At 36.4% G+C, this 16,045-nt stretch overlaps 1 protein-coding gene across 2 annotated transcripts in view; it reads right to left on the minus strand.

Moving 5' to 3' along the window:
* The window catches only part of LOC139709268 (TOM1-like protein 2), a 50,599-nt gene extending 40,355 nt beyond the window's left edge, over positions 1-10,244 (minus strand). For both annotated transcript variants that reach the window (XM_071621217.1, XM_071621216.1), the window contains exon 1: positions 10,041-10,244. In XM_071621217.1, coding sequence (XP_071477318.1) covers positions 10,041-10,092 — 52 coding nt within the window. In that variant the 5' untranslated portion in view covers positions 10,093-10,244. The remainder of the gene's footprint in view (positions 1-10,040) is intronic.
* Positions 10,245-16,045: the final 5,801 nt, after the last annotated feature.

Below are 16,045 nucleotides of genomic sequence, written 5' to 3' on the forward strand. Positions count from 1 at the left end.
AGGTAGGCATTGCCATTGGTAGATTGCCAAGAAACATATGTTTTTAAATATCATAAAAACAAAGCCATTGATATAAAAAAGAAATGTAATCATTGCTTAAACTGTGGAACCTACCCTGCAGATCCTATTTCCATATTCCCCTTCTAGTGGCAGGATGATATTGCACGAATTTCACAATACAATAAAAATTACAGCGAGCAATACAATAAAACATTTCCCCTAAGTTGCTGGTAGTGATATCTTTAGAGTAAAAACCAGCACAGAATCACATAGACCAATTAGCTGTGGCATGCCAGCTTGTCCATAAAGCATTCACAAGGTAATGTACACTGTTGTACTTTTAAAGGGATGGTTTCATTTCGAAAGAGATGGGGCTTCAGGTTTTTAACTTTTTTAGGATGATTTTGTTTTTTCAAGATAATGAGAAACCTCTTATGAAATATGAAAGAGCATCATAATTCTACTTAGAGGAATTCCATGTTTATGAGATGAAAATTGGTTTTGAAATGTCCGAGATATCCCAAACAAAGCAAACTCAATAAAAGGTGTAACCCATGTTTTATTAGGATCACTCTGCTTTACTTTTGTTTTTGGATATCTCAGCAATTTCAAAACGCATTTTTATCAAATAAACTTTTGAGTTCCTCTCCTAGAAATGTAACACTTCACAATATCTCACAACAAAAGATGAAAGCTGAATGCTCACCTAAACCAATACCATGCCATCCTTTTATGGGACTTGAAGGTCTACAAACTAGAGACTGATTTGTTTTTGTTTCCTTTTTGTTGTTGCCCCGTCTCTCTTTCTTTCTGTCTGTCTGTCTCTCTCTTTCTGTCTCCCTCATTTTCATCTTGTCTGCATCTGTTTCAATTTTCCATTGTAATCAAATACAGCTGTATGTCTGTATGCCATACATTACATATACATAAAATAGATATGTATAACTATACATACCGGTATGTAGCATCTACAAATATAAATATAAATATAGCCACTGCGCCATAAAAACAAGCAAGCCATGCACAACACTCTAAACCTATTGTATCTCAGTGAATGGTTGCCATCTGAACCAGTGCACTTCACTTTGTAATATTAATTATTGAAAAATTATCATATACAGCATGTGATTTAAGATGTCAAATACCTTTATTAAGTCATAATCGGGACTTTTGGGGCTCAATTCCGCCATACATTGGTGTACTTTTATAGCTCCCCATTACAACTACTCACTACACTCACTGGGAAGTGATACACCATTCTTAGCTTAATAGATTTCTACTGCAGACTGATATCACCGTGTGTGCATTGAATGACCCTGAGGGATATTGAAATAAATGTCCTTGGATTTATTTACATTTGGCAGCATTTTCACAAAGCGTAGTAATGAGGACAATCTGGACATCTGAGGGCAGTATAGGTACTAGTACCTCCTTGGTCTAATATTCTAAGAAAATATCACCAAGTCACTGAAGCTAGAAATGGAGCAACAATTAATCTGATGAGGACAACTCCTGAGTATACTTGGGCAAGTGTCTATGGGAAATGCGTGTCGTAGCAAAATCAGCCCATCTTTAACAGGTTTAATAGTACAATGTATGTTACACTGTGGCCCGAATTCATGAAGGTGGTACAATCTTGTCCATGGTATAAACCATGAACAAAGACTATGGAACGCCAAGTGTCGCATGGAATATTTCCTTACAGAATCAGTCATTTTGCAATGATTATTTTGCAACAAAATGACAAAATTTCGTGAACATTTCGTCGACAAAATGATAATTTCGTTAATAATGAAATGGTTCTTTCATCGACGAAATGACTGATTTCATAACAAAATAATCCATGAGACACTTTGCAGCCCATAATATATGACCCCATGGTTAAATTCGCGATCGTGGAGTACTATACTGAACGGAGAAGCATGTACGTGTGCGTCACATTCATATCGGGATCAGTTATTATTTTTGCGTGTCTTTAATTTCGCAAATAGCACCTGACTCGCAAAATTCGCAAAATAAAAAAATATATATACAGTACAATGCACTTTATATTGCTGTGACCAAACCTTATATCAGATATCAGACATGGAATATGTGTGTACAGCAAAAGCTTTTCTAAAATCATGCTCTTCCAGTTGCATGACACCCCCCTTTAGATAAAAATATCCCATTCGTAATTTGCCCTGGACCATTGTTTACATGGGACAAAAGCCTGTATGACTGGTGTAAGATAATTACAAATGAGACTTGAAAACAGGTACATAGGTTGGTATGCTGTCATTCCCCAACCTGCACCAATGGGTGTATCCAATCTAGTCTACTTCACAGACTACCTTTATTACAGTGTATATGAAATTATCTTGAGACAGCAAGAAGTGTGTTTAACTGCTGATGCTAGCAGCAGTGTAATACTTTGCTGAGAGAAATGGGATAGATGAGTCTTGGAAAAATATCGCAATCAATATTAGATTGTAAATGCATATGATTCAGGCTACATACCAGTACAGGAGTGCCTGGGGGTGGGGGATATGGACAGGCTAGAATCAAGACTATGGCATTACTATCTTCTATCTCGCACAGCCCCTCCACTGTGATTGCAAACACGTTTTTGTGTTTAAAAGAATTTCTTCAAGAAAATTCATGAGCCTTTGGTACAGAGTGTTTTAATCCACATCGCATGGAAACACATTTACAGTAAATCACGATATCGAGGACAAACGTGAACAGATGACACTGTATCTGCATGCATGGAATGTGGTGTAAATGTGGAAGGTAATTTTTGACGTACAGAACAGATTGTTCAAAGGTTACAGGCAGACTTCGAGATATGAGCAAACACACTCTTTGTCATTACAAACCGGTGTCCATCATTTTGAAATAACTGAACACAAAACAAGTGAAGTTTTTCTGCCCGAAGGACATCTAAGACTTTTTGAATAGTTTTAAGATCAAATATGTCAAATTTCAAAAGTGAGCATGCCTACTGTCTTATTATACTTGATACATGTAGTACTTTTCAGACAGCTACCTCTATTAGGCTTTGACTAGATGTGTTGATCATATCACATACTGTACATGTACACAAAGAAACTCTTTATGGACAGACTTATATGGCCTATCATAGGCCCATTTACGTACAATTGCCATATTTCAGCCCTTCCATTCGTGGTGTTTTAACTTGGCATTTTTTGTCCAGGGCTAATTTTGCACAGTTTGGGTGAAACTTGCCTAGTGACCACCTTGGAAAATCATGCCCAAGAAAAAAATGCACGGTGGGGTGCAATTTTTCTAATGTCGCAAAGTTTCATGTTTAAATTGTTCACTGCAGAAACTGTGTGATTTTCCTCACATGACTTTTGAAATGCTTTGCTCAGTGCCCGCGCAAATAAAAAAGATATATGTGCAGTATCATACACACGTGTATTGCAGCATTGCTGTATTTGTTTACAATTAATAAGAGCCTGCAATATAATCAATTGTAACTGGCTTACAAATTTGTGCCTCGCAAAATAAGATCTGCATTCACGATTGATCAAGGAGTTCAGAAGAGCACTGTAGACCCGTATTAATGGAGAACAACAATTCCCACTGGGGTATCGAGGAAACTATTTTTTTTTTCTTTCCGTGTTGAGACAAGACTAGATTCTCTTTAAGGCCCCAAAGGTCTGAACCCCCCCCCCCCCAAAAAAAAAAAAAAAAAAAAAAAAAAACCCACAATGGGTGTGTCTTCATCAGCCCGAAGTTCAAATGAGTGGGATATTTTGCAGTCTGGGAAAATAGCCCGATATTGCGAATGTGCATCTCCATCAGCTCAAAACAGCCCGCTTGGGGAAATTAGCCTGAAATTTGAAGGAATGCATACTTTGCATCACTCTTCAGTTCGAAAGTGGATTTCCTTGTTCGAATCTCCCGTATCACTGCATGTACGATACACAAAAGACTGGTACAGACACTCGTTTAGGTATACAGTAGGTATCAGAATAGTAACAAGCATGATCGACTCATGTTCGTCGCGTTGATCTCGATCGTGCACACAATACATTGTAATGAGCTTTCAGGTCTATTTTCTACCATCCTGTTACATTGTATATTAGTGTGCAAATCGTATCAACACCCTATCCGTGATAAGCAGACGCGGGCTTCTATTCGCCGGAAAGCAAAATGAAGTAAACAGTTTGTAACATCTGTTGCTTACGTGCACCAGCCAGTGCTTCCGTGCATGGCATGTATGGTGGGATCGTGAAATTTTTGGGCTGATAGTCTATGCAAACAAATTAGTGCGCTAGTTCACAAACTAGCCTAAGCTTTGGGGGAAAACTTTCCCGATCAAATAGTGTGCTATTAATTTGCATCTTCACAATACAAATAGCGCGCTATTTTGACATCGGGCTAGTTTAGTAACAGCAAACTAGCGTGCTACAATTTTGTATTTTGAAACTTCGGGCTGATGAAGACACACCTAATGGCAAGAGGGGGAAAGGTGTCTTTTCCAGCATTCTGGGCTTGATTTGTCTCCACATGGAAAGGTTTCCTTTGATACTCCAGTGGGAAGTGTACATCTTTTCCAGTACTAAATCTGTCCTTTCGAAAGTCACATGAGAAAATTGCTAAGTTTCTGTAGTGAGCAACTCACACATGACAACTTGCACCAAACTCTGCAAAGTTAGAAACAAAGTTTAAAAAAAAAATCACACTTCGGTATATTTTGCGTTTTTTCTTCTACTAAATTTTGCAAGGCTGCTCAGCAACTTTCACCCAAACTCTGAAAGTTTGAAGACATTTTCAAAGTTTAATCTTCAGTGTAAATAGAAATTTGGATATCACCACTTCTATAACACTGTACATTGTATACAGTACGTTCTCACAAACATTCCAAATGGTACGAACAGATGGTTGCACTAACTTTTGATCAATGCATTCCTGTCTCTTACGCTATGACAGATGTGCAAACATATTGTACATTATGTACCTGCATATATTTATAGTCGTAGTACCAACAAAACTGAGACGTTGTACTTTTTAAACGCTTGCTGTCATAGCCTTAGTGGGCATTGATGGACGTCAGTGCAGTATCATTGCTTTTGTGTGGCTGTTTGAAAACTATGCCTCGCTTTGTATTCATGTGCTTAGTGATCTGTATTAATAGATGTCTATAGTAGACCTCTTATGAATTGTATTATCATCATTTCTAATCACTATCAATTTTCAAATCATTGAGACAGCCAGTCATTCCCCATCGTAGCATGACCGCAGCTGTCTAAAGGACAAAATACGCACTGCACAGACAGACATTCCATTGTAGATGCTAGTTTTATATCTTCACATTTTTTTTGTGTGTGTCATGCTTTTCTTTAAATAAAATTTTTCATATTTACTGTATGATGCATAAACTGCTCAAAATTAGTCTAGAGTCATTAATCTCAGTTGAAAACATCTCTTATTTGAAGTTTGAGGCAATGCCTTTAAAATTCCAACTATTTACATGTAGAAGCTGGACGTGGCTACGCTCTATAAGTATTTGTTGTATGTTTCAAAAATCAAACACTTACTACAGCACTGAAAATATAAAGTAACATATACAGGTGTAATTGTGTCTGGATGTACAAAATTGTAGCTGAGGTTGTGAGGAGAATATTGTGCTTATTGAAGTAAGGTTTTTGAATGGGGGAAATTGTCAAGATATCAGTCAGAATTTGACTCCAAAGCAATTGCCAAATGGATGTTCTTTCCAGTGGCAGATACATTCATCAGTCAAAAGCATCAATAAGAAATTAAGATAATTGCACAAATTTATTTCTTTTAGAAGCAACCTTCTAATATAAAGCTCTCAAATTGTGAATTTCAAGTGAGTGGGGTTCAGACCACAAGAAGATTCCACTGTTACCTCATAATGCACACTACTCCTACTGATGACATCGTATCGGATATGTATTAAACAGTGGACAAATTTGTTCAAATTTCTTTTTTCGACCTGGTGTGCGTTAATTACCAACACATGGCAATTACTAAATGCATGGCTAGCTGTACATCAAATATCTATAGTAAGACATTTAAGTATATATTATTATACATTGTGTACAGGATGCACAGTTAATTTACTGGATGCATGGCTAATCATCCCCAGTTAAATCTAGCACACAAACTGGTGCTACAAGTGTTCAAACTCTTACATGTGTTTACACTACAGTGGCTCTCATCAGAGATCATACAAGTACTGTACAATCATTTGATATAAAGCATAGGGTTGGCAACATCTTTGCAGAGTTCTCAACCAAAGAGACTGCAAAAATTCCACAATCCATTCTTTAATATTATCTGCCTCATGGAAATTTTAAGATTTCATAAGTCCGTCTGGTTAATGAGGAGATGAAATATCCCGTGTGCAAGCTTAAATATCATTCATTCATACAGGTTGTATAGCATGCATATGTTAGTGCAGGCTGTTCTATCTTCTGCCAGAGTATAAAACACTACAACAAAAGTTTGATGGAAACTCATTGGTAGCATCTGCTAAATGTTTTTAACATTTTTTCTCACCTTCTACTTTTGATTTCAGCATATTTCTTTTGGAAATTGTGCACTACCAATTTTGCATCCATAACTACCAAATGATGGTCCTAATGTAATTATGTGTACCATATCAACTTTATTTCACAAGTAAAATATTTTCCAAATTGGGACTTCCCAAACTGATTTTGTGAGCGTAAACTGTATTCTCCATAGAGTACCACATTGAGCAAATGAGAAGGAAGTAATGGCACTTTTCAAGACAAGAGAAACATTAAGAATTTTCCTCCTTTATACAGAAGACATACCGTTAATGTATGCTAGTGCCTTGGAATGTTTCCTAAGGGTGAGGGTAAAGGGTCAGTGGTGCCCCCCCCCCCTGTTTTCTATGTACACAAATCAAGAAAAATAAGATGGCCTTGCCATTATACTCCTGGTAGCATCTGCTAAATGTTTTTAACATTTTTTCTCACCTTCTACTTTTGATTTCAGCATATTTCTTTTGGAAATTGTGCACTACCAATTTTGCATCCATAACTACCAAATGATGGTCCTAATGTAATTATGTGTACCATATCAACTTTATTTCACAAGTAAAATATTTTCCAAATTGGGACTTCCCAAACTGATTTTGTGAGCGTAAACTGTATTCTCCATAGAGTACCACATTGAGCAAATGAGAAGGAAGTAATGGCACTTTTCAAGACAAGAGAAACATTAAGAATTTTCCTCCTTTATACAGAAGACATACTGTTAATGTATGCTAGTGCCTTGGAATGTTTCTTAAGGGTGAGGGTAAAGGGTCAGTGGTGCCCCCCCCCCCTGTTTTCTATGTACACAAATCAAGAAAAATAAGATGGCCTTGCCATTATACTCCTGGTAGAAGACTACTGCTAAATGTTTTTAACATTTTTTCTCACCTTCTACTTTTGATTTCAGCATATTTCTTTTGGAAATTGTGCACTACCAATTTTGCATCCATAACTACCAAATGATGGTCCTAATGTAATTATGTGTACCATATCAACTTTATTTCACAAGTAAAATATTTTCCAAATTGGGACTTCCCAAACTGATTTTGTGAGCGTAAACTGTATTCTCCATAGAGTACCACATTGAGCAAATGAGAAGGAAGTAATGGCACTTTTCAAGACAAGAGAAACATTAAGAATTTTCCTCCTTTATACAGAAGACATACTGTTAATGTATGCTAGGGCCATGGAATGTTTCTTAGGGTGAGGGTAAAGGGTCAGTGGTGCCCCCCCCCCCATGTTTTCTATGTACACAAATCAAGAAAAATAAGATGGCCTTGCCATTATACTCCTGTTGCAACTGTATAGTCAGTTTAGTACATGGGATTCAGGGGCAGATCCAGGAACTCCGTAAAGAGGGGGCGCCTTTACAAAATCAAAGGGGAGGGGGGCACACGCACCCCACCCCTTATTTTTTTTTTCTAAATAACACAAAAAATACAGGGAGGGGGGGAGGGTGCGTTCCATTCGAGCTCGCCTGGATCCGCCACTGGGATTGAAATTCTTCTGTGAGATGTAAATTTATCCCTGTTATTTTAACACCATCACGAAAGTGAGAAGTGTCAATTAATGCACAGAGTTCATACCAGTTTGAAGGATATATGCTAGGTCTATTAAAATACAGGCTGCTGTGCCCTGTTTCACAATGTGTGCAACATTTGGCTTACAAAGCTGTGTGCCTTACATGAAGAGCACAGAGAAAACCCTGATCTACCCCGACCTACAGCATAATGATAATATTAGGTACCCGGTAGTTTATTATAAAGATAAAGACTGTTTGGAATTTGAGCATAGTGCCATGTAGGGCTATATGCAACTGAAACAAACTGAAATCTCATAAAAAATGATCGATATTTTTAATCATAAAGAGGTATTAAACTCAGTTTGTGTCTGCCATTTGCTAGTGAATGAATGTGACACACCTTTATTTTGTGAACCCAAAGTTTTATATCATACACTTCAGCTCCTAGCTATATTGTACAGTGTACTATGGTGCTCAGTTGCACAGTTCGGGCTGGTCACAGTGTAATATTGGTTACAGCTCGTTATTCCAAAGGTTCGTTATTCCGAATAAGGCTCTTTACTCCGAAGATTCGTTATTCCAAAGGTTCATTGTTCCGAATTTCATTATCGGATTAACGAATCTTCGGAATTACGAACCTTCGGAATAACACCACAAATTTTCGGATTAACGAACCCTTTTTCATTTTCGGATTTACGAACCTCTAGGTATAGAGAATTTGCGTGTTTCAGATCAACGAACCTTCGGAATAATGAACCTGCAGAATAACGAACAGCACCCGTAATATTGGAGTTCTACAGGTGTTATGGACTGCTTTTTCTGGGGCATTGTTGATGCTTGCATTGTTTGCTCGCTAGTGATCTCAACTCCATGCAGTGTTAGAGTACCAATAGTATAAAGTACCAGTACTACAGTAGGACTCTAGAACCCATAGGATCAAATGTACCTCTGCTATAAACAGTTTCAGGCAGGAGATTCAGTCTCCAGAAACTCATGCTCCAGTAGAACTTGTAGTACCGGTAGAAGGGGAGTGCTGTTTTTTACATTGTAGCTGCACCAAGTTTATTTTGTGGTTGCACAGTGCCACTATTCATAACTAGTAAAAGACCTGCCAAACAGTATCCCGACCAGATGCCGACACTTGTGTACAGCAAGGCTGTGTATAGTTTTTACCAAACAGTACAAAAATGCACCACATGGTGGACTGTACATAGTTGGAATAAGGAGCTTAGATTTACCCCCAAAAGGGTCATCAAGTATTCATAACTCACAGCATGGATAGAGTTGAGATCCCGACCCCAGAACACATCTTACGTTAATATAATAATAATATTTGACATACCGTGGTAATCAGACCCTGTGCTATGTTGGCTACTCCATCCTCTATACTATGCTCTACTCTTCCTTCTTCTGCTATGATTTTAAGCAGATACTGTCAAACACCCCAAGAACCAGACAGGGACTGCACTGCTGGTGTTCATTGCGCGAAGAGAGAAGAGTAGAAACTAGAGCTAGACTATGTTCTACTAGTCTAGGTTCTAGTAGTTACTACTACTGTACAGTTGCTTTCTTTGCTTAGCTTTATATTGCCTATTTTGGGGTCTATTTTTTTACTCTGTTTGTAGTTCTGTGGTGTGACTCGTGATCAATCGACATCCAGTTAACATTTGACTAGGCTAGGTCTAGACTATTCTAGACTTTGAATGTAGAACTCATAATAATCGATTTACAGAAACTTGATCGTCTGAAGTTTGGTCAAGAACTGGCTTGCAGGCAGACACTAAAAGCTTTCTCACAGTCACACACACAGCTACCACACTGAACACAGCAGACGTTTGTGCACAGGTGTCCCGGGCCATCGCCAGTGCAGTGGTATACTGAGGCCAGTGCTGCAGTGGCCGCAATGGTCTGATTGACATTTGTCAGGCATATCAAAACATCGGCTGTCTTTCGTGAAACAGTCAAAGCACTTTACTTACCTATCCTCTGGCCAACAGGCGAGGTGAAAGGATTTGTTCTCATGAACGACATGATTGTCTTTCGGTTGTTTGGTGCGTATGCATAAGCCGCAGTTTCGTTTCAGTCACATCAACTCAATATCTTCTCAGCGACCCTGTCACTGGAATCTCACAACTTGAATACAATGTCAAATCTCACATACAGTGTACGGTCCCACATATACAGATAGGTGTTACAAGATCACCGAAGACTATGTTAGTGTGCAGTGCGACGTGTATGCAGTGTGTGTGTGGGAGTGCGTCGATCGGCCCCTGTCTTTGCGTTTAGCTCTCACAATGCATGCTGCATACTATACTACTACGGCCAGATGTATTTCCCGTTTTCGAGTCGACAGCTCGACAGGTCAGTGTTTAATAACAAGAAAATTATGCAGCAGCAGCAAACCCCGATTTTTCAATCATCTTGGACTGATAAACATGTCAACTCTTCATAATGAGCAGGATCTTATCATTTGTTACATATTTGTCATCAAATTCTACCTCAAATCTTAGTTGGGTGGTACGTGGTTAAAGCTCGATGTTATATGCTATTATGGAAAATGATGTCATCGCTAAACATAGACCCACACTAAGACGAAGCTTCGAAGGCAAATTCAGAAGACGTAACAGCGTATAATTCAATGCAATTCTGTGCAATGGAAAGCAATTTATGTACAGCGTATTATTAAATGTACTGATCCTGATGAAGCTTATGAATTATTTTATACTATATTCCTGGAGGTCTGCAATAAACATGCACCAGTTCAACAAAGAACGGTCAAATCCATGGATAACAAAATCCATACGAAAAAAAAAACATGTTTTATATCAAAAAACCATCTAGTCTGGGTTTGATGCAGCACATGTTGACAAATTTAAAAGATCTAGAAACACACTGACTTCAGTAATTTGGACAGCTAAAAAGCTCTAGGCCCTACTGTGGAAAATTATTTCAAAAAAAAAACGGCAAAAAAAAAACAAAAACCTGGAACCTTATAAATGAACTTCTGAAAAAGACACCTTCGCAAAATAACACAAGAATTGATGAATTAGTCAGGAAAGAAATGATGGGTCAGATGTAAAAGTTACTTCATCGACAGATATGTAAGCACTTTCAACGATTTTTTGGTAAACGTAAGTGAAAATTTACCAAGTAAAATTCAGATTAATAATGACAACTTTGCAAATCATCTCGGTCCGTATCAACAAGAAACATTCTTTTTCTTGCCAGTTGTAAGTTCAGATGTGAACGAAATGATTTGTACTCTTGATCAGTCTAAAGCAAGCGGGTAGGATGACTTACCTGCTAGAATGTTAGTTGATGCAAAGGAATTCGTCAGTGAACCTTTAGCATTCTAAATTTATCATTTTCAAGAGGTATTTTTCCGAATAAGCTCAAAATAGCTAGGGTAGTGCCAATTTTTAAGAAAGGAGATAAAAGTAATCCAGGTATAATTATAGACCAATTTCGATTTTACCGATAATAAGTAACTTCTTTGAAAAGTTAATCAATAAACGAGTTGTAGATTTTTTGGAAAAATATGAAATTTTATATAAACATCAATATGGATTCAGGCATGGATACAGTACCAAACTTTCACTTTTAAATCTAATTAATCAAATTACAAACAGTACTGATGAATGGCGGTCAACGAACATTACGGAATCCGAGGTTTAGCTTTACAATGGTTTAGGACTACAGGCAACAATTTGTATGTTATAATGACTGCATATCTTCAAATAAATTGATCTCGTGTGGTGTTCCTCAAGGATCTGTTTTAGGTCTAACACTTTTTCTCATCTATATTAATGATTTGCCCAATTCAACTTCATATTTTTTTAAAAATTTTAGACTATTTGCCGATGCATGATTCTAATCTTTGTCATACTTTCAAGACAAATTGGCATAATATAAACTTGGCAGATGTTGAACATAAAAGATGTGATTGTATGGTGTAATTCAAACAAGCTAACAGTTAATATCAATAAAACTAAGTATAAAATTATGATTTTTAAAAGTAGGCGTAGAAATTGAAATATTTGGTCAATTGTCAATTAACGAATCCATTTTAGAGTCAGTTGATTCAATATCTTTTCTCAGAATCTGTATTGATGAAAATTTAAATTGGAAGAAACACATCAATAATGTATGCACTGTTTTAAGCAAAAAAAAAAAAAGGACTTTTGTATAGAATACGACACTTCGTTTCTGAAGAAATACTGCTACTGTTATACAATGCCTTTATTCTACCTCACATAACCTACGGATTGGAGGTCTGGGGCGGAACAAACAAAACTTTCTTAAATTCTATTCTAATTCTACAAAAGAGAATGTCGAGAATGATAACATTCCAAAGTTTCAGGCATCACTCAGCACCTTTATTGTATACATGAACTAAAATTATTGGATGTATTTAAGGAATATAGATACCTAATTGGAATATTTATCTATGATCTATTGAATGATGACCTACCTCACAAAGCATCGTATTATTTTTCTCATATTGACCATACATACGAAACAAGAAACAAAGAAATGTGCAATTTTAAACTAAAAACTGTCAGAACAGAATTAGGGAAGCGATCAATAGCATATTCAGGTGTTAAAATATGGAACAATTTCTCAACTGATTTACGTTATACATCCTCTCGTAAAAATATTTGTAAAGTCTTCAAAAAGAATTTATTGGAATAGCTTGGAAGAATACACATAATTGGAATAAACTTGTTTATTTTGTAATTCACAAAGCAAAAACTTCAATTTTAGTAATATAAGTAATGTAAGTACACTTATCAATTTCAAAATGTTAATCTTGTACATAGTGTAAATACACTTGTTTATGATGTAAATAATTTTCTTGTTGAATTTATATATTCTTCTTCTGTATTCAAGGGCCAACGTCCACTATAGCGTTGCTATTTGTTGGACTCTTTTACCTAATTTGTAAATATGTTTGTACTTTCATATTCATATTGTTGATAAGTTTGATTCTATACTTTCATGTCTTGTATTCCTGTTAATTGTATTATTATTACTGTACTCTCAATGATTGTATAAATTATGTGTGATTGTAAACGTGAACTTAAATTTGGTAATAAATCATTTATTCGTTCATTCAGATTCATTCATTCATTCATTCATTCATTCATTCATCATTCACTTCATTGTGTACAATGTACATGTTCAGTATACGAGTGTTGAGTAGGACACTTTGTACACACGCCACACATCAAAATACATAGTTTAACAAACCACATAGGCCTATAGGCTCTAAAAAATAGAGAATAATGATGGATAAGATTTGAAAACTGTTTAAGCTGAAATGAAATTGGAGAGATCTGCTTTCCATTTTTTTTTAGATAGGCCTATAGGGCCTGTAGGCCTATTAAATGTCATTAATCTTAAAAAAAAAAAAAAAAAAATTTTTCTTCGTAGGCCTGACTACCAAGTTCCCTGGCCAATTACAGTCCAAACGAAAACTACGTAGGGCCTAGATCAGTAGACTCACAGTAGGCCCTAGGCCGACTATTCAGGCCTCAAAATTCACTTCTCTCTCGATCTCCCTCTCTCTTTTTAAACTCGCATAGGCCCTACTGTAATTTAGCTCTCCAGTCGTGATTTTTGAGTGTCTTCATTTTTTCCTTGATCGCGTCATGGGCTTAGGAAACCTAGCTATAGTAACACAATCTGCGAGTGAAAAAAATAATTATGAATGGCTAAATCTAAATCTGATTTCAATGCTGTTGTTGGGTCACTGTGTAGGCCCTATATATATTATACAGTGCACTCCCGTTACAACGAACACGGTTACAACGAAATTTCGTTATAACGAAATAAAACTTCTGGTCCAAAAATTATTGCCATTAAAGTCTATTGTAAAAAAAAAAAAAAAAATCGCTTATAACGAACACGGTTATAACGAAATTTTCGTTATAACGAAGTCGTTTCAGAGCGCCACAAATGAAGAAAAACAAAAGAAATGTGCTTCGTTATAACGAAATGCGGATCGCTGTCGTAAATATACATAGCGGAACAAGTATTTTTAAGCGTCTCTGCATGGGCGAACGCTTCAATCACATTGTGTTCGCTCCGTGTGTCACGCACAGTTTTTCGCGGGAACTTGAGTTTTTGTATAAAATAATCTGAAATTGAATAAGGTTCGTTTTATCGTTCCGAAGGTTCTTATTATTACAAAACACACAGATTCTGATACACCTAAATGTCCATTAGTTCGGAAATGAAATATGGTTTCCTTTAACGATCTTTTGGCGTTATTCCAAAGGTTCGTTAATCCGACAATGAAATAGGGTTCTTATTACGACGGTTCGCTAATCCAAAAATGATAGGAATTCCAAACGTTCGTTAATTAGAATATTTAAAAAAAAAGTTTCGTTAATCCAAAAGTGAAAAAGGTGACTCCTAACAAAACTTGGGAATTGCAAACATTATAATCGTCTTTAGAATATAACCGAACCTTCGAAATAACTAACCTTTCTCATTTTTGTGATTAACAAACCTTCTTCGGAATAACAAACCTTGTTTCATTTCCGGATTAAAAAAACCTTCGGAACAACGAATCTTCGGAATAGTGAACCTTTCTCATTTTATGATTTACAAACCTTCGGAATGACGAACCTCATTTCCAACTTGCTCATTTCATTTTCCGATCAACGAACCTTCAGAACAGGAACCAAATACTAATATCTAAATCATGAACTATCGGAATAACGAATCTGCGGAAGAGCGAAGCTTCAAATGAACAAACCTTCGGGATCCCGGGAATGGCAAAACTTTGGAATAAGGAGCCTTCGAAGTAAAGAACTTTTGTAGGGAACGAACCTTTGGCGTAGCGAATTGTAACCGAATCCTTAACCGTCAGTTTACATGTGTGACAATACAAACAACTTTATAATTATGCTCTCTTTTAAATGAAATATTCAATGAAATTAAAAAGGTAACTTCCCATTTCACATAGCTTTCTAGTGTATGATGAGTATTTAACAAACAGTATATATATATATATATGATATATGCGTGATTTCCTTTTTTTTCGTTATATATTGTATTTGTTCGGTTATAACGAAAGGAAACTGCCGGTCCCGCTCGAGCATTTCGTTATAACGGGAGTGCACCGTATTAATTATTCATTTCCCTTTTAATAATGGGTCGAACGATCTGGTTTGGCAGCTACTTTTTGGGGGGAGGGGTAATGTTGGTTACTTTATTTTGATCCACTAAATGCATGGAATATAAACTACCATAATTAATGTGTCCATAACTAAAAATATCCATTACACCGTCATAACATTTCCTACTGATATGAGTCTACTTGTTTTCAGCAACATTCCTTTGAGAATCTAAGATTTATCGAGGACAAAAAAGAGTGTGTTTTTTTAGGTCAAAGAGTATCAGTGGAGTTGAAAACTATTTGAAAGGAAGGAGCTGGCAGTTTTCTTTGCACAATGAAAATAGGACCAAAATCGGACACGAAAATACTGGATGGGAACTTACGAAATTATGTACTGATTTGTCCCAAAACAGTTCGTAAACAGTCAAGTTGAATATGATAGGCGATTGAATAGTGGAATGGTGATGACAGCCCCTCACAAGTTTCCATATATAGGACGGGTGTATAGGACTACATTCATTGTGAAATTTTAAACGTAGTTTTACCAGTCTAAAATCCTGATATATCTGACAGATAATTGTGTTTTTTTTTCATTTATTCAATCTGGAACAGCATTATTTTTGATACTTTAATGAGAAAAAAATTGAATTTTCATTATTTTGTTTTGGAGGTCCTATACAGTGTGATCAATGGAAAATTGTGAGGCAATGACATCATCAGCTCACTAATTTGCATATTCATGTAAACTGCACAAGAACCGTTTTGCAGTAATTTCTTGAACTTCACAGTTTTTTATATCTTCCCTATTATCCGAGTTTGATCACTTCTCACTGCAGCTGTACTTGCAAGACTTTACTC

This window comes from Diadema antillarum, unplaced genomic scaffold, assembly GCF_040938485.1.
Source record: "Diadema antillarum isolate AM-2024a unplaced genomic scaffold, OU_Dant_1.0 seq00001423_RagTag, whole genome shotgun sequence".
Lineage (NCBI taxonomy): Eukaryota > Metazoa > Echinodermata > Echinoidea > Diadematoida > Diadematidae > Diadema > Diadema antillarum.